Genomic DNA, 27,558 nt, shown 5'->3' with positions numbered 1-27,558 from the left:
CCCCCATACTCCCCAAGCCATCTATTATGGCTGGGGGTTATGGGAGTTGTAGTCCAACTAATCTGGAGCATGTGAGTTGGTGAAGCCTGCAGGTAACACAATGGCTTCATTCAGGCAATCTGTGGTTAATCTTAACTATAATTAGCCGAAGCAAGGCAGCTTTGTAAACCACAGGCTGAAGTTGGCTTGTTTACAGTAACCAAAATTAAGATTAACCACAGTTTATTGGGTTTGGACAACTCAGTGAACTGTGGTCAATATAAAACTGGGAGCGAAACTCCCTCTCCATGGAAATGCCCGGTGTGGGGGCAGGGAGATTACACAACCCCAAGACTTCCTGTGCCTTGTTCTCATAATGTCAGACTATGGTTTAGCATGACATCTGAACATGGCCAAGATGAGATGACAAAGACAGAAACCTAGACAAACAATATATTAAAAGACAATACCTGATACTAATAATACTTAACTGCACTAGCTAAATGAATCATCTTAATAATTGAAATCAAATGGCATGGGTTGAAGGAAATCCCTTTAATAATTTTAAAATAAACATGTATGTGGTGTTTATCGAATAATGTCTTCTCCAAATTTATTTTTAAAGCGAAATCACCTTGGCTCGGCTCAGCTGTCAAATTCCATTCCTTCAGACACAATTTGGAGAATCAGGAACACACCTCGTACACTCTCCACTCCTGTCTCGTCTCATCCTTTTCCTGGTGTACTTTCCTGTGAGGTCCAAATTTGAGCAAGGTGTGTTTAGTGTTAACCAGGAATTGGCTCTAAACTGTGGTTTGCAATCCCCTTTCATACCAGCTCCCTGTTATTCCTAACCACAGTTTGCCTAATTTTGGCAAACTATGGTAGGGGCATCCCAAGAAAGGGAGATAGGGAAGACGGGAGGACGGAGCATCCTCGAACAAGTTGAAGCATCAGAATGTGGCATCTGAACCAGGTTTCTGTGTTCAAACTGTTCTGACTTGCCTTGTCTTTTTTTGAAGTTTCCTTTTTTTCTTTTTAAATCAAATGTGGTAGTTAGAAGCTGGCAGGGTATATATATTCTGTGCTGTAAATCAAAGAAGCCTTCACCAAGGAAAATAGATTCAGTAACCCAAATATATTGCGAATTTGCACAATCTGCATATATTTCTTCATTTTTCACAATTCTCCTTCCACTAGCCAGGGATACCAAAGCCTGCCCAGTTTCTCTCTGATTTCTGATATTTCACAAGCCATTGTTGCTCATACTTAATACACTTAGTCCAGGGGTGAAGAACCTCAGGCCTGGGGGCCAAATCCGGCTTCCCTGGTGGTCCAATATGGCCCTCCAGGGTTCCCCAGATGGTCATACCCCCTTCCCCTGGTGCCACCTCCTTTCCCACACCCATTTATCATTTGGTGGCTTTTGTGCAGTGTTTTCCCCCCACTCTAAAAGGTCAAAATGCCTCTCCTAAAGCTTAGTTACTAGCAGTAAGAGGTTTAAGCTAAAATATGCTGGTGTGTTTGATATTTTGGCCCTGCCCCTTTTGCCTTTGACCATGCCCACCACTGGAATGCAGCTCCACAGAGCTTCTCTGAAATTGAATTTGGCCCTCGGGTTGAAAGAGGTTCAACACCCCTGTTCTAGTCCTAGCAATGAAGAGAACCTTGAAAGTTTCTTTCACTTTCTCTAGTTGAGAATCTCAAGATACTGAATCCTGCACCCAAATCAAATCCCATGCGTGCATGGTACAGTTCTGGCATGTGAACATAAACACAAAAGAAGAGCCATACTGGATCAGACCAAGGGTCCATCTAATCTAGCATTCTGTTCACACGTGGCCATCCAGCTGCCTATGGGAAACCCACAAGCAGGACATGAGTGCAACAGCACCCTCCCACCCATGTTCCCCAGCAACTGGTGTACGTAGGCTCACTGCTTCTGGCATTGGAGGTAGCACATAGCCCCCAAGGCTAGTAGCCATTGATATCTTTTTCCTCCAGAAAACAAGCTAACAGTACTGAGCCAATTGCAGAAGACAACTTCTGCATTTTGGAGCTTATATCTCTCTAATTTGCAGTGTGAGGGAATGGTATTTCACAAACGCGAAAGTAATAACATAGGCAAGCAATTAGCTGTGTGCCCAGCACAGCATGTGCTGACCTGTACCAGTGCTGATACTGCAGTTAGTGTCAATTTGGGGTGGATGAGGGAGAACTTACAGTGCATATCGGAGTGAAACTTGGAATAATTGAAAATAGCCAAGGGGCTGAGTAGGTCAAAAATGTTAATAGACTTTAGAGCTTTCCACCTTCAGGGGTTCAGATACAGCTTGTGTAACAGAGCTGCCAATGGGCGAGTGATTCCTGGGAGGTACAAGATTTTAGATTGCCTTGTTTAAACAGGGGGCACTGCATTTTTGGTGGGATCAGGGCCGGGTCAAGACATTTGTCCGCTGCTAAGTAGTGTACCTGCAGTCTGAGAGGTGTACCCCAGAATAGTTTGCTGCGTCTGGGAAGATGTGCACACCTCAGCACCTCTGAGGTGCTCATCACTGTGACCATTGTGCTGTCTGGGGCTGATGGAAGTTGTGTTCCAGTACATCTGGACCCCATCCAGACAAGGCTTGTATTATGAATTCGCCCTGCCTCATTCCTGGAATCTTACAGGGGGTCCAGACATTGCCGTCTTGCCATTTGTAAACCACCTGTGTTTTCCCAGTGCTTCTTCCATCTTTTTTCTTCACAAAGAAAGTCTGTTAGGGAGGGAAAGACAGGAAAGCTGCACAATGCCCTCTAATTGGTAGCACAAGGAGCCCTTTGTCTGGAAGCACCTCTGGAGGGCAACAGGCTGGGGCAGGCTGCAAAGCATCACATGACACACATTTTTTTTTACTAGGAGTATCTGACCATAAATGGGACAAGTATGGGCCCTGCTACTTGGGTGCTTCCTATCTCTGTAACTGTCCTGGCACAAGTTCAGACCTTGCCTTCTTTATCTTATGGTTGTGGTGGATGCGAGCATGCCATGAAATTCTGTATGCCCCATCCATATATATATATATATATATATATATATATATGTGTGTGTGTGTGTGTCAATGTGTCAATTGCTAACAGACCAATCTCACCCACAGTCATGTCCTAAAATAGATGTTCGCACATGTGCATCTGACCATTGGTAGAGGCTATTAGTGGTTGCTATCCCCACTTCCCCGCAAGGTACACAGAGCTGCAACAATTCTCGTATCTATCATGCCGGCCTCCCTCCAGCCCCCAAGAAACCACCAGTCCACACATCCAAATTGATCCTTGGGTATCTGACCTAAAATATCACTTATCCTGGGCTATTGCTCAAGGGGAGGATCTGTCTAGACGTTTCTCTAGGAATCATCCTTTCTAGAAGATGAGTCATGTAATAATCACCACCGTGGTTGCTGGCTGCAAGGATGAACTGATAAAAGTGACATCAAAAGAGGTCAGTTCAGTTCTGTCTTATTAACTGCAGCCTGTTACAATACAGAAAGTTTCTGTTGACATAATCATCTGGAGGGTTGGGCCGCTGCAGTTTGCTGTGCCTGCATCTAAGTTCATATATATTGTCTGCAGTACCTGCCGGGTTCTGTGCAAGGCCAGCCTCTGTAACTTCGGGCAGTTTCAGAGATAGACACACAAAGCTCTCTTGCCAGCTTATAAGAGAATTTCTTAAACTGTTGATATATGGTGTTGGGTAAGACATGTAATCCAGGCTGTGTCCGCCCCTGTGCCAAAAGAATTACATTCCAAGGAAAAGGAAAACGTGCTTTCAATGCATTATTCATCAGTAACTTTTCTTAAAACACATAATTTGCATAGTTTGGTTTCTCCCTTCCCCTCTTTTCTTTTTCATTCCAAAGGGAACGGAATGAGAGGGAGGTGTAGGGCAGAAGAAGCTGTAAAGGCGCTGGATGAGGGACCAAAAGTATGAAGAGGTGCAGAAGCCTGTTCTAGGAGCAATTTCTGTCTGTTTCACATGTGTTATGCCAATGCTAAGTATTTTTCCCTGCCTGCAACCATAAGGTCTAGAAACGTACTAATTTCACTTCATACATGGCAATAATAATCTAACCCCTACAATCTCATAGTTTACAGACATCTTCTGTTTTCCTCCTCTTTTAACATTTTGTATCTTCTCTTTTTTTTTTCTACTTATGACTTGTATATCATCCAGAATACTCTTATGAATTTGAGTGTCAGGAGCTGCCCCTTCTCAGCATGCAACTGTTTTGCAGAGGGAACAGCACTGGCTGCCTGTTCACTATCGGGCCAGGTTTAAGGTATTTGTACTAGTGTACAAAGCCCTAAACAACTTGGGACCAGGATACCTGAGAGAGTGCCTTCTTCCTTACCAACCTGCCTGGTCACTGAGGTCTTTAGAGGGCATGTCCCTGGTGGTTCCACATGGACCATGGCCCAGCTGGGTCCACCAGGAAAAGAGCCTTCAGTGTGGTGGCCCCCTTCCTGTGGAACTCCCTGCCTTTGGAGGTCAGGTAGGCGCCAACATTGTGTTCCTTCCAGCGCCTCCTGGAAGCCTTCCGTGAGTGATCAGCCGAGGTTTATTAAATTCAGCTTTATCAGAACTTGTCTCTTTTGAAATATTTTAATTGTTTTAACATGGTGTTTTATTCTTTTATCCTTAATGTTCACCACTTTGAAATCTTTTGATGTGGAGCGGTATATAAATATTGTAAATAAACCCCAGTGCCAGCTTTATGGGCTCATGTGAACCTTTGGCGCTGCGCAGCTTTGGGTTCTTCTGTGCAGCGAACAATGCTGCCGCTCCCCAAAGAGCTGCTTACTGCTGATGCACGAGAGCTATGTGATTTGTTTTCGGAGTGGCCAATTTTCCAGTCCTTTCCACACTTTACCAAGGGTTACAGGGTCACTTCAGTAAAAGGCCCCATCTGCTCACCTTGTTCGAAACTGGAATGTAGCTCCAGGCTGACATGAATGGAAAGGAGCAGCTTTACCTCTTTTGACGAGAGCCTGTTGTCAGTGCAGTACTGGACATTTCAGAAAAAATGGGCAAGCGGCAAAAATGCGTCTCATCTTCCTGTTAAAAGTAGGTGTCGCTTTTGCGTGAAGTTTTGTAAAGCTATCCTTCGCAACCTCAGCAAAATGGATGGATTTTTACGAGGCACGATTACTAATGCAGCTTAGCTGGCACAGCACAACAGGATATGCTTTGGTGCAATTACTGTGTCATGTCTCAGTGCAAGATGGAATGATGCCTACTGGGCTAGAAAGAATGGAACATACATAATCGGGTACAGGAATAATAGTGGCAATACTGAATGTATCCAAGTGCTCAAACTGCTTCACCACATTGTAATCCTTCCAACAACCCTGTAAGGTAAGCCAGTATTATTACCCCTATATTGCAGATGGATGACAGACTAACAGTGCAATCTGAAGTGGGGTTGGGAGAGGAGCAGTGAAGTATAGGAACTTCCACCCCTTCCAAAGCTTTTCCAGCTCATGCTGGCCAGGGGAAGAGGTGGGGGGAGGGGGCTTTGATGTGCTTTTCATCCCAATGGATCTATTAAAACAAAACAAAACATTCTCACCACTAAGTAGCTACACCAACTCCAAGCTGGCATAGCTGACGGGCCTGATCCAGACCCTTCTCAGGGAACAGACCAGCTTTGGATCCAGTGGGTCCAGAGCTGGCTCAGACCTGCCCCTAGAATACCCTGCTGCGAACACTGCCGCCAGTAGATCCACACCCGCAGAACTTCCCACGACTGTAAATGGGAGCCCTGGGATAGACTGGTGGAGGAGATCTCCTCTCCATCCTGACCCCTCCCAGACAGCTGGGAGGGGTTAGGAGAGGGTAGGATTGCTCTGTAGAAGAACTGTGACTTTCTCCTTGTGCAGGGCTTTAGAGTAAGTCCTTGACACATAGTACAGGAGGGCAGGCTACTTGTCCCGAGGAGCTTACAATCCAGAAATAAGGTTATTGCGTGGCAAAGTCTCTGGGCAAACAAAATTTAAAAGTGGCTAACATAAGGTTGTTTGTTGAACTGTTGGTTAGCGTATTGTCTAAAACCAGGACATTTTCTGCAGGATGGCTTGTTAACCATGCAGTCTGGTTGATTTTTCTCCAACAAGCCACCTTGATAACCCATGGTTTGTTGTTGGGTTGTTCGGAGTGGTTAACAAGTTACCCTGCCTGGTTAATAAGCCACCCTGAAGAACATGTTCTGGGTTCAGGCAACCCGCTAACCCACAGTTCAACAAACAACCCACAGTTCAAGAACAACCCACACTCAACTACTGAGTGTGGGTTAGCGCGTTGTGTGACCAGCCCCAGTGTATCTATATAAAATACAAGGGGGACCTGAAAACAGATGTTGGAGTGTGGAGTGCTGCTGGGCAGGATTCCAGATGCTCCGTTCCATTCCCCTTCCCCAGTTTTCCAGCCCCCCAGCCCCCAACCAATGGTTAGCCAGAATTTAATGGCCACTAAGTGTGCTCAGTTCTCATTGGGGGGTTTTGATCGGTCCCCCCACCTCTTCATAGGGTTTCTTCCTAAATATATTTTTGGACTTCTGCAAACCTTGGGGTTTCCCCAAGCTTGCTGGTTCTTCACTTTTACGTGTGGGTGGTTCCATGTTGATTACGTAAACAACCGCACACACAACCTCAACATTGCAAATAGAGGGAATGATGATTTACTTTGTGCATTTGGAGAAATAGTTTAAAATAATTTTTAGTGTGAATATTTAAACCAGTAAGTGATGTTTAACTTTTAGAAGAAGAAGAAGCAAAATTAAAATCTCCTTTAAAAAAAAAACATGCAGAAAGAGATTCAACACTTTCCTTGGCTTTTTAAAATATATAATGAATACAGTGCATATGTGGGGTCTTCCTGTGAGTGAGGTCTTTAAATCTGAATTTAGGTGGAATGTGCTGCGCATTGGACCTTGTGAACATTTCTGAGTAATTGTTAAAACTTAATGACATTTTGGAGCGTTTGTGTGAAGTGCATGGCTGTAGTTGAATTGCTTGGGGAGTGAAGTCCTGGCAGTCACCCTAGCCTGAGAAACAGAATGAGTCTTCTATTGGAACTGCTGCTTTAAGTGTTTGCCATAAAACAAATGGAGTCTTCAAACTGCCACTTACTTTGAATTACAAAACAATTAAAGTTTCATAGAATCGCACATCAGCCAATATTGCTCCCTTTATCAGCAGGAAGTTTCTAAACTGAATTCTCATTTTGGACCAGATACACCATGGCATGCACAGCATGAGCCTCTTGCCCAAATCAACATCCTTGTCCCCCATTCTTCCTCTTTGTAACATGTACCTAGACTTCTGGAGGGACTGTACTCAGTGTGACTGAGTGCATGCTTTGCCGCTCTGAAGTTCATGGAAGATCCATGGCATCTCTAATTAAAAGGATCAAGTAGCAGGTGATAGAAAAGGCTGCTGTCAGTCAGAGTAGACCAGGGTCCCCAACCTTTTCAGGCTGGTGGGCACATTTAGAATTTTGAGGGAGTGTTGAGGGCACTCTCACAAAAATGGCTGCCATGAGGGTGGGATTTGCCTATTCATAAAATGACTGCCATGGCCATTCACAAGTCACTCATTTTGCAGAAGGCAAACTGGTGAGACTAAGGGGCTGTTCACACAACATGCTCAGTGGTTGAGTGTGGTTTGTTGTTGAACCATGGGTTAGCATTTTGTCTGAATCCAGGATATTTTCCACAAGGTGGCTTGTTAACTATGTAGTGTGGCTTGTTAACCACCCTGAACAACCCAACAACAAACCATGGGTTCTCAAGGTGGCTTGTCTGAGCAAAATAAGCCACTCTGTATGGTTAGCAAGCCATCCTGTGGAAAATGTGCTGGGTTCAGACAACATGCTAACCCATGGTTCAACAACCGCTCACATTCAACCACTGAGTGTGGGTTAGCGTGTTGTGCGAACCCAGTCTAAAAGAACAGTCACTTTCCCAAGAGCTTAAGTACAAGGCAGAGGTGGGGTCTGAGCTCTAAAATGCAGAACTTCTCTTTTCAGCCCAAATAATGATGGCATTGGAGGGTGGCACTTTGTTTTGCAACATCCCAGTCTCTAAGATAATTTATTTTAAAAAAATCTCAAGAAATAAAAGAAAAAATCAGGAGGGACGGGGAACCTGGCGGGTGTCAAGAGAGGTGTTTGCAGGCACATTGATGCCTGTGGGCACCATGCTGGAGACCCCATGAGCAGACAGGACTGGCCTACACAGACCAATAGTCTGACCTGGTATACAGCAATTTCTTATGTTTCTATATATTTTGTATTGTGACGTCATTCCATTGTATCTTCCCTGCTACCTGCTCCATGTCATTGGCTGATGTGGGATAGGGGCATGGAAACATACCATTTAATGAGATGATAGTGTAAGTGAAACTGGAGAGGGAAGTCTGTTTTTGGATGGTATTTCAGTATCATGCTAATTCTGCTGTAGGAAATAGTGGTGTCCAGGGGGATGGGAAGATTGGGTTTGAGCCTGGATGGCCTGGGTTCAAATTTCTGCTGCCTCTGCCTTAAGTTTCCCCCACCTGTGAAATAGAAATAATGACCTCCCACAATTACAAGGTAAGGAAGTGCTTGTTCTGCATTATCAAAGTGTGTGTGGGGGGGGGCTGTACTTGATGATGGGAGGGGCACCGAATGATGAAGATCAGGAAAATAAATTTCTGAGTTTTATTATGGTTGCAAAATTTTGGCCTTTGCTATGTTTAGGCTGCAAGCCCATCAAACACAGGGGGACTTAACTCTGAGTAAATATGCGTAGGATTGCACCATTTGCAATTGCCCTTTGTCATAGTGCTTTGAAGCAGGGAAGGGTAGGGGGAACCTAAGGGGGCAGCGGTGCAGGGAGAGGTAGAATGTTGTGACATCTGGATGTGGGTAAATTCTGCTGGACATAACAAAGGAGAGAAGAAATGAGATACGTGGCTGCTGGCTTTAGCAACAGCACCCATTCTGGCTCTGAACCTGTAGTTCTGTCTCTGTAGGGAACATTTTCCTATTTTACTCAGCCATCATCATAACACTACTTAGCATGTGTGTGGTGCTTTAGAGATTTTACATGCTTTTGAGTTTGCTATTAGGGGGCATGTTCTGACTGCACAAGTATTTGATTTTCTACAGCAGCTTCATGTCCTCCCTTGGCTCTTTCCCAGGTGCTGCACTGGCCTTCCCCAACCTGGTGCCCTCCACCTGTGTCAGACTACAATTCCCATTATCCCCATTGGGGGATGGTGTAGTCAAATACATCTGGAGCGCACCCAGGTTGGGGAAGGCTGTGCTACACGAATTCAAGGACAACAGCTGGATTTCAGTATTGGAAGTAAATTCTGATGTGTAATTTGATAAGAAAGGGATGGTCAGGCTTCTGGGGCTTGTAGCTATAGCATCTTTTCCAAAAGCAGTGAGAACAAGAAAGTGACATAGACATCTTTTAAAAGAAAAAGAAGAAAAGAAAATGAACACAGGCTTGTAAATAACCACTGGGTTTGTCACATGGTAGGAATTTCCTCTGAGAGACCAATTAGAGGCTTTTTAAAGACTGAGGGTTGGTTTTTTTAGATTAGGCCACAAATGAGTAACCCAGGTATACATGAGCAGAATTCGTCTGTTACGCCTTTTTTATTTGCTAATAACTCGTGGATGCATTTGAAAGGCTGTCTGAATGAGAACTCGCAGCTTCTGATTTGCATTTCAGTAAAATCAGTGCTTGCATGCCTTTTAAATCTGGATAGGCTTCAAATGCTGATTGCATTTGAAGCCGTTCCTCTAACAATCTCTACTGATATTCCGGATTCTTAAGTGGATGAAAAAGAAAATTATTATGAATGATTGTTCCTTCTTACAGTGTGTAGTGGCTTATGTGCACTTGGCTGCTAGCTTTTCTTACGTGTGAAATAACCCGCACCCATTCCTTCCTTATCCTCAAAAAAAGGCACCTGAGGTTGAGGTTATGTAGCTACACGTGCACTTTAGCTTCCCTGGCTCTCAAAAGCGAGACTAAACAGGTTGTTCTTGCATTGCTTCTGGATGGGGTTGGCGATCAGATGTGGGCAGACCTCTAATAGCAGGAAGTTCTATAGTTATGGGAAGTGATGCATCTTAGAACCATTTTCAAGAGCTTCAAGCTCTTACCGCCACAAACTCAGCCTTAGGAGAAGCATTTCAGCCTTTTAGAATGGGGAATACACTACAGAAAAGTCAGGAAAACACCAAACAACCAGTGGTCAGTGGAAAGGGGGTGGGGCCAGGAGATGAGGGCCTGGCCATCTGACAACCCCAGAGGCTGAATTGGGACCCTGGACCAAGGTTCTGCTCCCCTGAGTTGAAGGGAGAGGTAGTAGGTAATAGGAAAGAGGTGTGTCTAAGACCCTGGAGAAGATCAAGAGTAGACAGTCCTGGGCATCAGCTATTGGGGAGTATAGAAATGTAATAAATAAATACAGGCAGATAGTCTGAGCTGGTATAAAGCAGCCTCCTCCGTTTCGGTGTTTAAACACAGTGTAAATCAAGTAATAACCCAGCATCTTTATTTCATAACCGTACTTTCTTGTTGTCCTCTTTCAGTATGCCACCACAGGCTGTTCCCTGACACTCCATCATACAGAAAAGCCCGACCATGAAGACATTTGCGAATACCGTCCTTACTCCTGCCCGTGCCCTGGTGCCTCCTGCAAATGGCAGGGCTCATTGGAAGCAGTCATGTCTCACCTCATGCACGCCCACAAGAGCATCACCACCCTTCAAGGAGAAGACATTGTCTTCCTCGCCACAGACATTAACTTGCCGGGGGCTGTCGACTGGGTGATGATGCAGTCTTGCTTCGGCCATCACTTCATGCTGGTTTTAGAGAAGCAGGAGAAGTACGAGGGCCATCAGCAGTTCTTTGCCATCGTCTTGCTCATTGGCACCCGCAAACAAGCAGAGAACTTTGCGTACAGACTCGAATTGAACGGCAACCGGCGGAGGCTGACTTGGGAAGCCACCCCGCGCTCCATCCATGATGGTGTGGCAGCAGCCATCATGAACAGTGATTGTCTTGTTTTCGACACTGCCATAGCACACCTTTTTGCAGACAATGGGAACCTTGGAATCAATGTGACTATTTCTACGTGTTGTCCGTGATATTTCTGTGTAACTAGTGAGACCACATGCTTGTCTGGGCATAGTGCTTTTATGTTTTACTGATTTATTTATTTTTAAAGATGGTATTCAACCATAACCCTGTTTGGCTGTTCCCTCTCACACAGTTAACCATCACATGAGGGGAGAGCAGGGTCATGTCCACCTGTGCCATAATGGCCCCACCATCCACGCTTTGGGGTGGCATGTCTGTAGAGGGGAACCTGCCCTAGGTTCCCTCCATGATGTGGAACTCTGTGTGATTTTAATTGCATGAGGAGGGACACCCAAATAGGACTTGCGCTTTCATAAGTAATACAATTCTTACTTAGCCGACCATTTTGTAATTCTCCCCGCCCCTGCCCCCATCCCCACCTTTTGGGGATTTTAAAACCATGATTAACAGGACAATTAAACTAATGCAAGATGAGTTAGTCCTATTAATCTGAAAGAAAGAGAAGGGTTATATTTTAAGATATACCATTGGATGTGTTTTTAGAGGGGGAAGCAATTCTGTTTTCTTGAAAAGCAAAGTTTTCTTACACATATGGAATTGGAAGAGAAGGGGTGGGGTTTACATCAGAGATGGATCTCTTGTGCTAAAAGAGGCAGTGTACACATTTGGAAGAATGAGGTGCTCAAGTCCATGGGTGTTCAAATGGACTGTACTCCTTGAGACTGCAACTGGGGAGCACACCATATTTTGAAAAGCAAAACCCATACCTCCCTACAAGTAGAAACATGGCACATCAGATAGAGCAGTTCTAGCTACATGTCCTCCCTGCTGTAGTAATCTTCCTTCTTATAGGATTTTTATTTTAATGTGAGGGACCTTTCAAAAATTTGATCTTTCACCTGCAGCCTGAAGCGGCACACTCCATTTCTACTACCTCAGAACTCTCCCAGCTACTTCTGCAGTGTTGGGAGGCAAACCTGCTTAAACTGCTTCTGAGGTAAAAAAAAAAATGAAAAAGAAAAAAAGGGTGCTTGGTGATCTCTATGACTGGCCTTGTAACACAACAAAACAAAGAGGAAAATACAGACCAGGAATGAGCAACTTGTGTCCCTTCAGATTTTTGGCCTACAACTCTCGTCAGCCCTAGCCAATATAGCCAATGCTGAGGGATGATGGGAGTTATAGGTCAAAACAACCAGAGGGCCACAGGTTGCCCACTCCTGATATAGATGAGACAACTGGGGTTGTATTTGCTTAATTTTTTTAGGCTTTTGAGACATAACACTTACACGGGTCTTTGGAGAGTTAACAATTACATAGTTTCACAGTATGATAAAGAGGAACAGAAGGTATTTTGTCAAATGGTTGCTCTTGCTTCTGTGGTTCTGTTAAACAGATATGTTTGCTCTGCTACAGAAAAGAGTTCTGTATACCTGCAAAGAGTTTGACCCTCTTCAGCATCCATCCATTTTAGCAAGAGCTGAAGGGGCTCAACACTTTGCTCAGTTTGCTGCTTAGTAACTGGATGACAAAACCCGCAATGTATTTGAGCAGGCCCCATCTATAAATATATCTGGGTTGTTTACATGTGGCTTCCCCCTTTGGGAAGGCATACTTAACATACTTGACATTAACGTTGTAAAGACTGACTTAGAATAACGCAAGGGAAAGCGATATGGTGGTTGTCTTGTCTCCTGCTATTTAAGTTTGTTTTGTTGTTGCCATATTTACTCTAGTTTTCTAAATAAATATTTTGCAAAAATAACTTATGTGGGCTCCTCAGCTGATTAGAAAAACAACCGCACACCAGTTATATGTTGGTAACATAACTGCATCCCAGAAATAGATGAATGCAAATCATAAGGGTCTAGGTCAGGGGTGGGGATGTGTGGCCCTCCAGATGTTGCTGGACTGCAACTCCCATCAGCCCTAGCCAGCATATCCATTAGTGAAGGATGATGGGAGTTGCAGTCCAGCATGTTCCCCATCCGTGGGCTAGGTTCATCCATGGTATCTCCAGTTTGAAAAGAATCTCACCTGGGCTTTGGAGATCTACTGCCAAAGTAGATAATACCAGTGGGGGCTGGTGGCTCCATTGTCAGTGGGGTGGTGAAGCCGCTCAGGGATTTCAGTCAGAACTGCTTTGCGAAGCACCTTGGATAGCTCCTTTAGAGTTCTGACTGAAACCCACAGCGAATTCACCGCCCCAACATCAGAGCCACCAGCCTCCACTGGACAATACTGGCCTACATAGGCCAACGATCTAGTTCTGTATAAGGCTGCTTCATTTGTTCACTATCTCCCTGACTGTATCTTTTCATATGCAGTCATAGGAAAGCACATCAGCTTCCCTTGCACCAGGCCTCTTCCTCTGATCTATCCTAGTAGAGTTTTATAGCTGCTCTGAAGAGCAAGTGATCTGAGGGCAGCACAACACTGTTCAGTCTCCCATGTGTGCATGGAAATTCTCTTCTCTCCTTCCCTCCTTACAGTGTTGATTGAGTTTCCTCAAATAGCCATAAAGAGCTGGTATAGCAAAGTGGCTAAGAGAGTGAGCTACAAATCGGGAAGGTGTCTGGTTGGAATCTTGTTTATGCTGTGAACTCACCAGGTGGGCAATAGGCTGGCTTCTCTCTCTCTCTCTCTCGCTCTCTCTCAGCCAGAATTATGCAAAATAATTATTTGGGTTTTATTTTTATTTGTTTTCCTTCTCATACAGTCCTTTGCTATGGAGGAAGGACTTCTATTTTCTGACATTGATGGACCTCACGCTATTGGCAAGTGGAAAGTGGATGAAAGATTTCTTTAACTACCTCTGGTCTACTTCTTGCTTTCTTACCGCCCCACTACTTTTTCTTACCACCTCACCTCTTTAGACTAAGAATCCCAAAGCCTGTAAATGTAGGTTCTGAATAGCTTGGTTTCTCACATGTTCTACTGTATTTCCACTTCTAATGCACTTTAAAATTCCTCCTCCTCACAATCTTGTCATTGAAGAAAATGTGACTTTTCAAAAGCAAACTCTTGTCATTAACTTATTTCCTGTGAGAGTCAGGTGGTCTATTTTTCCTCTTTCCTACTCTGGCTATGCCTGACTCATTCGCCTCCATAAATTTCACATCTGCAGTTTTAGTCATGGCCAGTTGCCCACCAGCACCAACTATGAGACTATTAGAGTTAAATGACCTTGTGCAAATAGCTCTCTGCTGAAATGCCTTTATTTTAATTACTTTGTGCAGAAGCCCCAAACTCATTGCCAGCATAAATTCAACATGTCTGTTATCCCTTTTGTGTTTTTAAAAATTAATTTTATTGTATGCATATCCTGCTCTTCTAAGGGATTCCCTATGATCTCCTACCCAGATTGCTGATAATCAGGCTCACTGTACCTATTTAGCTTCGTTAATACTGCAGCATTAGTGTTTCCAGGCCTTAAACATGCCTTCTGTGCTATGACCTGCTGAACAACAATAGTAGTTATTGTCCCATTGATGCCTGTGCCACCTTTTTACTTACTGCTGCCTTTGTTTCTGATACACAGAAACACACAGCAAGGCATTACAAGCCTCAGTAATCCATTAAGACAGTAGAATCAGGTATTCGATACTTGTAGAAATTAGATTAACGCCTTAAGAGAGTTAACCTGAAACAAATTCTCTTGAGATGGCTATGCCAGGCTAATGCTCTAGCACAGACTGAAGCTCCTAGAAAAATCTTATCCTTGTACAATAACAATAAGTATTTATATGGCATTTTATAGTATTCATAGAATCATAGGATAGTAGGGTTGGGAGAGCCTACAAGACCATCAAGTCCAACCCCCTGCTCAATGCAGGAATCCAAGTCAAAGCATCCCTGGTGGATGGTTATCCAGCTTCATCTTGAATGCCTTCAGTGTGGGAGAGCTCACCACCTCCCTAAGTAATTGGTTCCATTGTCATATTGCTCTAACAGTCAGGAAGCTTTTCCTGATGTTCAGCCGGAATCTGGCTTCCTGTAACTTGAGCCCATTATTCCATGTCCTGCACTCTGGGGTGATTGAGAAGAGATCCTGGCCTTCCTCTTTGTGACAACCTTTCAAGTACTTGAAATCATATCTCCCCTCAGTCTTCTCAAGGCTAAACGTGCCCAGGTCTTTCAGTGTCGCCTCATAGGGTTTTGTTTCCAGTCCCCTGATCATCTTTGTTGCCCTCCTCTAAACGCTCTCCAGTTTGTCTGCATCCTTCTTAAAGTGTGGTGCCCAGAACTGGATACGGTACTCCAGATGAGGCCTAATCAGTGCTGAGTAGAGGGGCACTAGTACTTCCCGGGATTTGGAAGCTATGCTTCTATTAATGCAGCCCAAAATAGCATTGGCCTTTTTTGCAGCCACATCACATTGTTGGCTCATATTCAGCTTGTGATCTACAACAGTTCCAAGATCCTTCTCACCTGTAGTATTGTTGAGTCAAGTATCCCCCATCTTGTAACTGTACATTTGGTTTCTTTTTCCTAGGTGCAAAACTTGGCATGTATCCCTATTAAATTTCACTGTGTTATTTTCTGCCCAGCGCTCCTGCCTATCAAGATCACTTTGAATTGTGTTTCTGTCTTCCAAGGTATTAGCTATCCCGCCCAATTTTGTGTCATCTGCAAATTTGATCAGCATTCCCTGCACCTCCTCATCCAAGTCATTAATAAAGATGTTGACGAGCACAGGGCCCAGGACTGAGCCCTGTGGTATCCCGCTCATTACCTCTTCCCAGTTTGACAAGATCCCAGTGATAAGCACTGTCTGAGTCCGATTCTGTAGCCAACTCTGGATCCACCTGATAGTTATTTCATCTAGCCCACTTTGAGCTAGTTTGCTCATCAGGATATCATGGGACACTTTGTCGACAGCTTTGCTGAAGTCAAGGTATATGATGTCTACAGCATTCCCACGGTCCACAAGGGAGGTTACCTGATCAAAAAATGAGATCAGTGTAGTCTGGCAGGATTTGTCCTTGACAAATCCATGTTGGCTTCGAGTAATCACCGCATTGTTTTCAAGGTGCTTACATACTGATCGCTTTATAATCTGCTCCAGAATTTTCCCAGGGACTGATGTCAGACTGACTGATTTGTAGTTCCCAGGTTCCTCCTTTTTGCCATTTTTGAAGATAGGGACATTAGCCCTTCTCCAGTCATCTGGCACTTCACCCGTCCTCCATGATTTCTGAAAGATAATAGACAATGGTTCTGAGAGCTCTTCTGCCAGTTCTTTTATTCCTCTAGGATGCAGTTCATCTAGCCCCAGAGATTTGAACTCATTCAAAGTAATTAGGTGTTCTTTGACCATATGCCTATCAAACTCAAGCTGCAGTCCTGCCCCTTCAGCCTGTACTTCACCATTGCCAGTGGGGTCATAGACCCTCTTTTGGGAGAAGACTGAGCCAAAGTAGGAATTGAGCACTTCTGCCTTTTCTTTGTCATCTGTTATCATTTTGCCATCCTTATTTAATAGGTGAACCACCATTTCTTTCCTCTTACTTTTACTCTGCATGTATCTGAAGAAAGCCTTTTTGTTGCTTTTAGCATCCCTTGCTAACCTCAGCTCATTCTCAGCTTTAGCCTTCCTGACACCATCCCTGCAATTCTGTGCTACCTGCCTGTACTCTTCCTTTGTTACTTGGCCTTCCTTCCACTTCCTGTATGTGTCCTTTTTGTTTTCAGGTCATCTCTAAGCTTTTTGTGAAGCTACATTGTCTTCTATTCTCCCCCACCTTTTTTTCTTGTTGGAATTGTTTGTAATTGTGCCTTTAGAATTTCCATTTTTTAAAACTCCCACCCATCTTGGACTCCTTTTCTCATTAGAGTCGCTTGCCATGGGATCTTACTTATCATTGTTCTGAGTTCATTAAAATCAGCTTTCCTAAAATCCAGGGTACGCGTTTGGCTACACTCAGCTTTTGCTTCCTTTAGAACCAAGAACTCAAGTAGAACATGATCACTTTCCCCCAGAGTTCCCATAACTGCTATTTTATCCATTAAGTATACGGAACATTGTACAGTGTTCAGTATGCATGCATATACTTCAGCAATACAGTCCCAGGAATTTAAGAATGTCCCTGTACAGAACAGATCTCCTGATTTAAGGTTGAGCTTCAAACCCATTCCTCCTTGTGTTTTAGTTTGTAGCAGAAGTGAACAACAATTATGGAATATTTTGTTATCCACAATAACTTTGCAATCTCTAGATATATTATTCTTGCCTGTACACAACAGAGTTGAAAGCACTTCTTGCTGGAAGACGCAGAAACAGGTAGTTGACAAGCTGGTCTGAGCATAGCATGAGTTTCTGAATGTTGCAGCAGCTGTGCCTGATTTAAACCTTTAGAGAAGTAAGCCTTCTTTTGGTTCTGAGACTATCCCTTGATATACTGTATAACATGGGCAAGTTGTGGAATGCAATTCCTTTGGCACAGCCAGCCAATGCATGCTTTGTAGTACACAGCCAGCTTGACACAACACTGGCAGAGTAGAAAGCTTTGGGGCAATTCATCTGGGTGTAATCCAACAGTAAAACTGTTAAGCACATGATGTCACCAAGTCCCCGGCTGTAGTCTCTCTCAGTAGCTTGGGATTTGCATGTGCTCATTTATTCTCTGTGCTCATCTCCTTCAAGGTCTTTGCTTTGTTGTTGTTCAGTCATTCAGTCGTGTCCGACTCTTCGTCACCCCATGGACCACAGCACGCCAGGCCTTCCTGTCCTCTGCTCTCTCCCGGAATGCGCTCAAGTTCATATTCATTGCATCGGTGATGCTATCTAGCCATCTCATCCTCTGCTGTCCCCTTCTCCTTTTGCCTTCAATCTTTCCCAGCATCAGGGTCTTTTCCAGGGAGTTTTCTCTTCGCATTAGGTGGCCAAAATATTTGAGCTTCAGCTTCAGTATCTGTCCTTCCAATGAGCACTCAGGGTTGATTTCCTTTAGGATGGACTGATTTGACCTCCTTGCAGTCCAGGGGACTCGTAAGAGGCTTCTCCAGCACCACAGTTCGAAAGCATCAATTCTTCGGCACTCAGCCTTCCTTATAGTCCAGCTCTCACAGCCATACATTACTACTGGGAAAACCATAGCTTTGATTATATGACCCTTTGTCGGCAAGGTGATGTCTCTGCTTCTTACTACACTGTCTAGGTTTGCCATAGCTTTCCTCCTAAGGAGCAAGCGTCTTTTAATTTCATGGCTACCGTCACTGTCTGCGGTGATCTTGGAGCCCAAGAAAATGAAATCTGTCACTGCCTCCATTTCTTCCCCTTCTATATGCCAGGAAGTGATGGGGCCAGATGCCATGATCTTAGTTTTTTTTTTATGTTGAGTTTCAAACCGGCTTTTTCACTCTCCACTTTCACCCTCAACAAGAGGCTCTTTAGATCCTCTTTGCTTTCTGCCATTAGGGTGGTATCGTCTGCGTATCTGAGGTTGTTGATAATTCTCCCAGCAATCTTAATTCCGACCTGTGATTCATCCAACCCAGTGTTTCTCATGATGTACTCTGCATATAGGTTAAATAAGCAGGGCGACAATATTGCAACTTCCAAATATTTGCTACTCACACCAGCACTCAGCAACTAAGGGCGCAATCCTATTGGGATAGATGGCAGCCTCTGAACTTGGAGGCAACCTCCTATCCAATGCAGGGCAGGAAAAGTGCGGAGGGGATCATCTCCATGCTTCAGCCGCCCTGCATTTGCAGCTGGACAGCTGATTTCATCTGTCTAGCTGCAGGAAGGCGGAGTGGGGGAAGAGGCTGCTGGACGACACATAGGATGTGTCATACCGGTATGCTGCTCTGTGCTTCTCTTCCGAGCACAGAGCATGGGGCTGCTCTGAGCTGCCTGCAAGGGAGCGCGGGAGGTGTGGGAAGGTCGGTTCCCAGATACCGATGTACCCTATGGCCGTCTAGCCGCTGACTAGTGGCCATAGGATTGCTCCCTAAGGACCAAATTCAGGTTGTGACTGAAACTGTTGGTTTCATCACCTAAAACCAAATCCTGTACTAAAAGGTCAATCCGGTCTCCTGTAGACCATTTGGCAAGCTGCTTTGTTATGTATCTGATCTGAGGGGCAGCAGAATGTCTATACTTACAGACTGATGAGCCACTTCTCAGTTGTGAACTGTTTCAAATTCTTCACACCATTCAAACAGCAGAGATTAAATGGCAGTGTTGATGCCTAGGGAGGAAAGATGCCTTTTAGGGCATGAATTTTAATCCTGTGTGCATGAGTGTGTGTGTGTGTGGAGATTTCCCTGGGGTGGATTTACTGGATCATAGGCACTGCAAGGCCTTGATTCCTAGAACTCTGTGGAATTGTCCCTTTAAATTGTGACACTGTGCCCCTAGAATAGCTACTGTACATTCCAAAAGTGACCTCACTCGGATATTGAAAGTAAAGTAGGCCAGCACAGCAATGCCGGCAGCTGCTCTTCCCTATCACTTTCCAGGATGGTGTTTATATTTCTCTGCTGGAAGGCCAAAGGGACAAACATGGAGGTGTCAGTGGACAAACTTCACCTTTTGACCATATCGATGTAGAGCTCCACATTGGGGGATAGCTGAGCGCAAGCGACACCATGAGAAAAGAATGTCATCACTTCCTCAGCAATGTTTCCAGACCAGAATGGGAACCATCTGAGCACGCAGAGACTTTGCCGGGTCATACTGAGACTGTGAAATGGGTTTTTCCCAGCAGAAACTTCAAGCTTTATAATTTGGGAAATGCCCCTATTTTTGAAGTGTTTCAGCTTTCCCTATTTAGCTGTTTGCATCCTTCCTCTTCAAAGCTCACTGATTTTCAAATCTCTTAGGTCTACTTGATACATGCATGTACGGAACTTGATTTGACATCACTTGATTACATTTGATGAGCTGGAGGGATGAAGTGACTCCATTTGAAAGCATCATGTCTGAGCTGAGTAGTACCCACAATGGCAATGCCACAAACTATATTTAATGAGTAAAACTAACAGTGCAATCCTATACATGTCTGCTCAGAAGTAAGGCCCTTTGGGTTCAATGAGGTTTATTGCCAGGTAAGTAGGTATAGGATTGCAGTGTAACCTAAGTGAGGATGGAAGTTGTCCAATTCTGAACAAACACATTGCTGTAGCTATGAACAATTCCACTGCACAGTCTGTTTTCAGAATTGCAAAAAATATGTATCTGCAGTACATATGAACTATGACTTTTAAACATATGTTTATGTGACTTTTTTATGCCAGGTTCTGGAAATCCTGAATCAAGCTGAAGATTTACATAATATTTCTCAATCTTAGAACCATTCAATGGGACTAAAAAAGTAAATGTGTTAATGTGAAGTTACATATTGAGATGGGAAAAAAATCTTTATGAGGACAAGAAAAACCTTTTCATTAAAAACAAGATGCTGTGTAAGAGACACAAATCAACATTTTTATGCTATCGTATACCAAAAGAGGTGTAAGAGATGTGCAAGCAAGGAACTGGCTAAAAGAAAAAGCTTAGGGTGCAATCTTATGCAAGTTTAGACAGAAAAAAATCCTATAATTCCCAGCATGCCCCAGCCAGCATAGTTGGCTGGGGCATGCTGGGAGTTGTAGGTTTTTTTTCTGTCTAAACTTGCATAGGATTGCACTGCTTCCCTGCTGAATGGGGGGAGCTGTGGTACGGGGGGGGGGGGACTCCCCCAACTTGGGCAAAGGCATCTTCCGTGAGCAGAGCCTTTCATTAACGAAAGGCAGATCTTGGATCCAACCTGTGGCAAAGTGAAGTAGGAATGTTTGCACATGACAGAGAGACAGCAGTTCGCTTGTTTTTGACAGCCTAGATGTGGACATAAAGGGACACAGGATATAAGGATGAAGCAACTAAATCCTCTCTTCCATGAGTTGGCCCTGCAGAGGCTTCTACAGTTGGATGGATTGTTATGAACCTTGGAATCTGTGTGTTTCACCCAAGGCAAGAGACAGATCTGAATAAGAGCTGGCCTTTATATTTTCAGAAGCAGGGATGAGCCAGTGCTTCTTTGTCTTAGAATCCTAGGAATAATCTGATAACTGCAGCATCTAGCAGTGACTCAGTCTGCAGTCTCCACCTTGAGACATCATGACCACATCTGGCCTCGTTTTTGGACTTTTTGTCCCTCCCCCCTCATCCCCTATTTTTCCTGCCACCTAGCTGAATGAAGAGTTTTGGACTACTCAAAAGCTTGCACACTCTTTTATGGCATTTTAGTCAGTCCTTGCCCAGCTGTGGTGGGGTTTTTTTGGGAGGGGGTGTCCCTCGAGCATCAATAGCAATCATCATTGCTTTCAAAAAATGTATGTATTCCATTTCATTCTCTACCGCAGGATTAACGCTTCCACAGAGGTTGTCCATATATACCGAAAGAAAAAAGCTGGGTGTTAATATAGACCCTTAACTTTGACCTCCTTAGGTTCCGCATAAAACTGCTGTGTGTGGGAAGAGACTAGAAGAGGGAAGAGGGTATCGCTCTGTCTGTCCTCCGCTGAGGTTATCATGGTGGAATGAAGGAAATAATGCTCGTCAGCAGTTTAGGGTGCAATCCTATGTAAGTTTAGATAGAAAATGTCCTACAACCCCCAGCATCCTTCAGACAGTATGGCTGGCTGGGGCATGCCGGAAATTGTAGGACTTTTTTTTCTGTCTATAAACATGCATAGGATTACGCCTTTAAGCACTTACCACTGAATATTATGTGAAGTGGAGAGTTTGACCTGAGACAAATCAGGGAAAAATGCAACCGAAAAACAAACGCACCCCGAATGAGAGCGCCTGCGTGGCTAGTAAGGGGTGGAACCTCTACAAAGACGTGAGAATCACTGGCTAAGTCTGCCTCTTTGAAGTCCCGGTAGAGTCTAGTTCTGTGGCGCCGTCTCCTTGGAGACTAGAGCGCAAAACATTGCGCGCCATAGAGAGCGTAGAAGGTTGGTCCTCTTCAGCAGTCCCTGGAGTCTAAAAGGGGCCGGGCCCCTGAGCGATGTGTTTGCAAGGAGAGCCTCGGTGCACGGCATTATGGAAGGCGCTTCCGAGAACCCGGAGAAGGATTGCGATGGAGCCAGAGATCCAGGTGCTGCACGAGAGCCAATGCCCTGGAACATCGGTGCCACAGAGAAACATGGGAGAACGAAGCCGGGGAGTGTGGGGGAGTGGATTAGAAAGATACGGGTTTTCAGTGCACCACCCCATAGACTCTATGGCGTAGAGTCTTGGGCACAGACCCTAAGGAGGGAGGGCTACGGGGGTCGGATGTCACGTGCCACCTGCAGCAGAGGAGACATCAGTGGGTTCATACAGATGTGTTAAAGTCAACTAGATAAATGCGCATCGCCAAATGCAGGTTTTGAAAAGGGGATTTGTAGCAGTTCTCCGTCTGGTCTGTCTCCAAGGATGCAAACTTGGGTCACACTTTGCCGATCCCTTCTCTCCAGCAGGCATTAAAGAGGGATTTATTAGTTCTGCTGCCTCGATTTAAACAGTGATCGCATCTTCCGAGATAAAGCCTCAACTTCATGCTGCCCTCTTGTGCCCCAATCAAATAGGAATGGCTGAACAACCCCCCCCCCCATCTTATCCCAACACACACACTTTTCCCTGTGTGTCCTTCGGCTCCGAGGAGACAGAAATGTGCAGCTGAGATAAAGTTCATCAGTGAGGTACACACACATCACATTCCAAGATTGCCTTCTTGTTACATTTATTTCTGCCTTGTCCTGCCAGCTCAAGCAGCTTGTATTTACATTAAGTAATCCTCAGTGGGCTGTTTAATCGTGCAAACCAGCCCATTGTCGCTACAGGGCTCACAAGCTAATGTCCTTGTGCAACATCCAGTATCTAGAGAGGCATAATGTGGCTAATGGACTCCAGAGGCATCAAAACTGTAAAGGCTGATGGGGAGGGAAAGAATGTGGCAGTGGAAGCCAGGGCTCCGATGTCAGTGGGGCAGTGAATCCGCTCCAGGTTTCAGTCAGAACTCTAAAGGAGCTATTGAAGATGCAAAGCCAAGAACCTTGGATATCTCCTTTAGAGTTCTGACTGAAACCCGGAGCGAATTCATTGCCCCGCTGACATCGGAGCCACCGGCCCCCACTGGAATGTGGTTAGCTCAGGGGTGGGGATCCTTCAGCCCCAGAGCCAAATTCAGCCCGTCTGGTGTGCCAGTTTGGCTCTCTGGACTTTCCCAGATGGCCTCACCCCCTTTTCCCCATCTGCCAAATGTTTGGTGGTTTCTTGACTTTTGTGCAGTTTTTTCTCCATTCTAAAAGGTTTCTTCTAAGGCTTAGTTACTGGCAGTTAGAGCTTTAAGCTAAAATATGCTCTTGTTTTTGGGTGTGTTTTTGTATTTTGGCCACATCCCTGTTGCCTTTTGTACCACCCCATTTGCCTTCAGCCCCAACCACCCCTGGAATAAGGCCTCCAGGAGCTTCTCCAAAATTTAATTCGGTCCTCAAGCTGCCCCCGGGTTAGCTTATGTAGTTGAAGTCAATCACTAACCACTTCAGAATTTTTCCCAAAGATGGCAGAGAGTGTGGTGCATCGTATGCAAGTCACCTCCATGGAAAAGGGTACAATGGGGATGGGAAGAAGACATCCTAATGTATTCTTCTTATATAAAAATATCATGGCACATCCTGGCAGTGGCTGAGTGTTATTTTAAAATAGGGAGAAGGGGAGGGGAATGATGTTACAGACAGCTGTACTTAAAAAACAAACAAAACACCAGACTTGTTGAAATTTTGCTAGAGTGATTATGAGCTTTTCTACACGAGGCTGCATCTACTTTCGGTTTTGTCACAGAATTGAGATCCAGTTCTATATAAAGTGCTTTCTTTTCCTACTTTTCCTCTACATAACCTCTAGGTGGCACTGTGGTATAGCGGCAATACACAAGCAGGAAAATACCTTTTGTATGGCATCAGAAATAATACCCCCATTTTCCCGCTCTAAAAAAAAGATGGGGAAAGTGCTCTTAAAAAATGGTAGTGAAACTGAAGGATCATGACATCAGCTAAAGAACCCATAAATAACCATGAGTAAGGAAACACAAGTGCATAATAAATGCCTCATGCAGAAAAGCTCTGAAACAATGCTTCATCCCAGGAAACACTCTGTCACGCAAACATTGTGGAGGCTTGCACAGATGAGAGTGGTCTCGTGCAGGGATAGGGAACTTGTGGCCCTCCAGAAGTTCTTGGACTCCAACTTCCATCAGCCCTAGCCAGCATGGCCAATGATCAGGCGTGATGAGAGTTGTAATCCAACAACATCTGGAGGACCACACGTTCCCCATCCTTTATGAAGGGCGCAATCCTATGGCCGCTAGTCAGTGGCTAGATGACCATAGGATAGGTCAGTTCCTGGGAACCAACCTCAGAGCCTGTGCTCCGAGGTCGGTTCCCTGAGAACCGACCTCCACCACAACCCCCACGCTGCCTTGTAGGCAGCACAGAATGGCCTTGCGCTCTGTGCTTGGAAGAGGAGTGTGGAGCGGCAAAAACAGGGCGTTCTTGAGGGCATGACGGGGCGGGCGGAAATGCCAGTACGACACATCCTATATGTCCAGCAGCCGCTTCCCCCACTCTGCCTTCCCACAGCTAGACAGCCGAAATCGGCAGGACATGAAAATGCAGAACAGCTGAAGTGCAGAAGGGACAATCCCCTCTGCACTTCTCCTGCTGTGCGTTGAATAGGTGGTTGCCTCCGAGTTCAGAGGCGGCCACCTATCCTGATAGAATTGCACCCTTCATGTATTTGTACTTACTGCTGAAATGTAATACTTTGGCCCAGATCCAAGTGAAATGTCATGATGAAGTCCTGCTGAAAGCAAAGGCTGATCTTATGCAGATTTGCTTGGACGCAAATGTTATTGAGCTCAACTGCAGCCTTATTTATGACTAACTTTAACTGAAGTGGGCCCAGGTTTTTTATGTACAACTGTTCATCCAAATACTGGAAACTATAATGGGATGCCTTTAGGAACACGTTGCAAACCAACTTACCTACATCTGTTTGTGTTCCACAGACAGTGAAGACATTGGAGAAGGACCCTCATCCCCAGCAACTGGTCATTCAGGCAGGTAAGTAAATGGTAAATTGGTTTTTATTTATTTTATTCTTCAGTGGTAGTAGTTTGTTACAACGTTCCATTGTATGAAGAAACAGTGAATGTTTCTCAAAGCACTGCTAGCCATCCATCAAAATTCATTACCAGTAGGTTCCGGACAAATGTGAGGAAGTGCTTTCACTTATGGTAAGGGTGGTCAACCTTTTTGGCCCTGAGGGCTGCATCAGGTAGGACTAGGGGGCTGCTCATGTATTATATATGTACTCATGCACAAGCACACAGAAGCCTAAGGATTACCTTGCTAAGAATCCCATGAGAGATCAGAGATAAGGAAGGGGAAACCCTAGGGTTTCCCCTGGCAGATGCAGAGGGTCTGGTGAGCTGCATGTGCCCCACAAGCCACACTTTGTGATGACCACTACCTTAGAAGGCTGTTAAAAAGAATGAGGCAAATACATGGAAATCAGGTCTATCCATGGATAATAGCAGTGATAACTAAAAATGGAACCTCAGTATTCAGTGGCAACAAGCTTGTGATCACCAAGTGCTGGGATGCAACAAAAGGTTATCTTTATACCATGTCTTCCTTGTGAGCTTTCACAGTTGTGTGGCTGGCAGCTGTTGAAAGCAGAATACTGGACTAGATGGACTTTTGATACAGTCCAGCCAGGTAGTTCTTAAGTATTGGGGGAGCTAAGTATTTTGTGCAGCTATGAAGAGGACTTCACTCCTTTTCTTCTGTTTCCAGCAATTTTCTCTTTTCACCGGAATTTTGGATATGTGTAGAGGAGCACTGCATTAGGCTATAGCTGTCAGGAGCACCCTAGCGGCCTCTTTCAGTCTACTCCAATAGCCAACTCAAGACACTGACAAAAGGATTCTTTTCAAGGCTTTAATCCTTTTACAACTTAATGACTCTATCAGATGCTAATCACCAGCGACTAAGCAATGAACAGCAGAGCAGACTATGCTCCGAGTAGGCAGTTGATCCCCGTTTGAAGGAGAATCACTTGAAGACCCTGAACTTATGGGCTAGGAAGAGATCCTCCCTCTTTCCCTTGGGTCCATGGGAGGCGGCCGTTGCTTGCGCGCCAAATGGGCGCTACGCCTCCTTTCCACGCCCTCCATCGCTCGTCACTCCCTGCATCTGCGTCAAGCATCTAGCAAGCCCCCCTCCCGCACTTTCTCACTGCCAGGATCACTATCTATCTCAGGAATGCGGGTAGGAGGAATCTCTGCCAGCTGCTGTGCCTGTGAGGGATGAGCTGGCTCCTCTCCCACGGATTGCTGATCCTCCTCTGAATCAGAACTGCTCTGGGGCTCAGTTTCCACCCTGACAATAACATTCATATTGTTATGAATGCTGGCCTGGCCATATCTTTTGTTTGTAATCAGTGGTGTAGTGGAGGGGGGCACAAAGGAGCACAGCTGTGGGCAGGGCCACCCTCCGACGAGACAGGGTGAATCCCCCACCTCAGGCAGCAAACTGGGAGGAGCAACAAATTGTGTGTTCCTCCCTTCCTGCAAGAGGGCTCCTGGCCTCCACCTCACTCCAGTGAGGCAGCACTGCATTTGATGCTCCAGAGAGTCTCACTGGTCACTTTCCCTTGGCAACATTTGCAGCAGCAGGAGAGCAGGGGCATGTACAGGGTGGCAGGTGGTGACGGGGACAGGGCGCTGGGCAGCAATGGCAAGAGGGGTGATGCGGTGGTGGCAGCATGTTTGTGCTGTCCTGCCTCAGGCAGCAGGAGAGCTTGTACCAGCCCTGGTTCTGGGCCATTTTTTAGAGCAGGAGCAGTGATGTCATCTACCAAAGCACTCTGGCAGTGAATAAGGTGATAATGAGGTTTGACAATTGTTTGTGACAGATTAGCATAGAGGAAGCTGGAGAATGAGGAAAATAATCAAGCAGAGGCTGGATGCTTAAGAACATAAGAGCCATGCTGGATCAGATCAAGGGTCCATCTAGTCCAGCATTGTGTTCACACAGTGGCCAACCAGCTGTCGACCGAGAACCCACAAGCAGGACAAAAGTGCAACAGCACCCTCCTGCCCAAGTTCCCCAGCAACTGGTGTACCTAGGCATACTGCCTCTGGTACTGGAGGTAGTACATAGCCATCAGGACTAGTAGCCATTGTTAGACTGCTCCTCATGGAATTTGTCTAACCCCCTTTTAAAGCCACCCAAATTGGTGACCATCACTATGTCTTGTGGTAGCGAATTCCATAGTTTCACTATGTGTTGTGTGAAGAAGTCCTTCCTGTTATCTGTCCTGAATCTCCCACCAATCAGCTTCATGGGATGACCCTGGGTTCTAGCATTATGAGAGAGGGGGAAAAAAGGTCTTTTTCTT

The 27,558-nt window shown here is 45.1% G+C and overlaps 2 protein-coding genes across 3 annotated transcripts in view; both read left to right on the top strand.

Moving 5' to 3' along the window:
* SIAH2 (siah E3 ubiquitin protein ligase 2) overlaps positions 1-12,885 on the top strand; it is a 39,815-nt gene extending 26,930 nt beyond the window's left edge. Inside the window, exon 2 of the mRNA XM_084847286.1 lies at positions 10,607-12,885. Within this exon, the coding sequence (XP_084703412.1) occupies positions 10,607-11,164 (558 nt within the window). The 3' untranslated portion in view covers positions 11,165-12,885. The remainder of the gene's footprint in view (positions 1-10,606) is intronic.
* Positions 12,886-22,035: 9,150 nt separating this feature from the next.
* The window catches only part of ERICH6 (glutamate rich 6), a 53,428-nt gene continuing 47,905 nt past the window's right edge, over positions 22,036-27,558 (top strand). The window contains exons 1-2 of one of the 2 annotated variants that reach the window (XM_084847285.1): positions 22,036-22,210; positions 25,163-25,217. In XM_084847285.1, coding sequence (XP_084703411.1) covers positions 22,156-22,210; positions 25,163-25,217 — 110 coding nt within the window. In that variant the 5' untranslated portion in view covers positions 22,036-22,155. The remainder of the gene's footprint in view (positions 22,211-25,162; positions 25,218-27,558) is intronic. The other variant, XM_084847284.1, reaches the window with a different exon arrangement.

The sequence above is a fragment of the Heloderma suspectum genome, chromosome 3, assembly GCF_057233095.1.
Source record: "Heloderma suspectum isolate Gila_16-S chromosome 3, 16-S_ref, whole genome shotgun sequence".
Taxonomy (NCBI): Eukaryota; Metazoa; Chordata; class Lepidosauria; order Squamata; family Helodermatidae; genus Heloderma; species Heloderma suspectum.
Note: the sequence above shows the minus strand (reverse complement) of the source record. Positions and strands in the feature narration are given on the sequence as shown.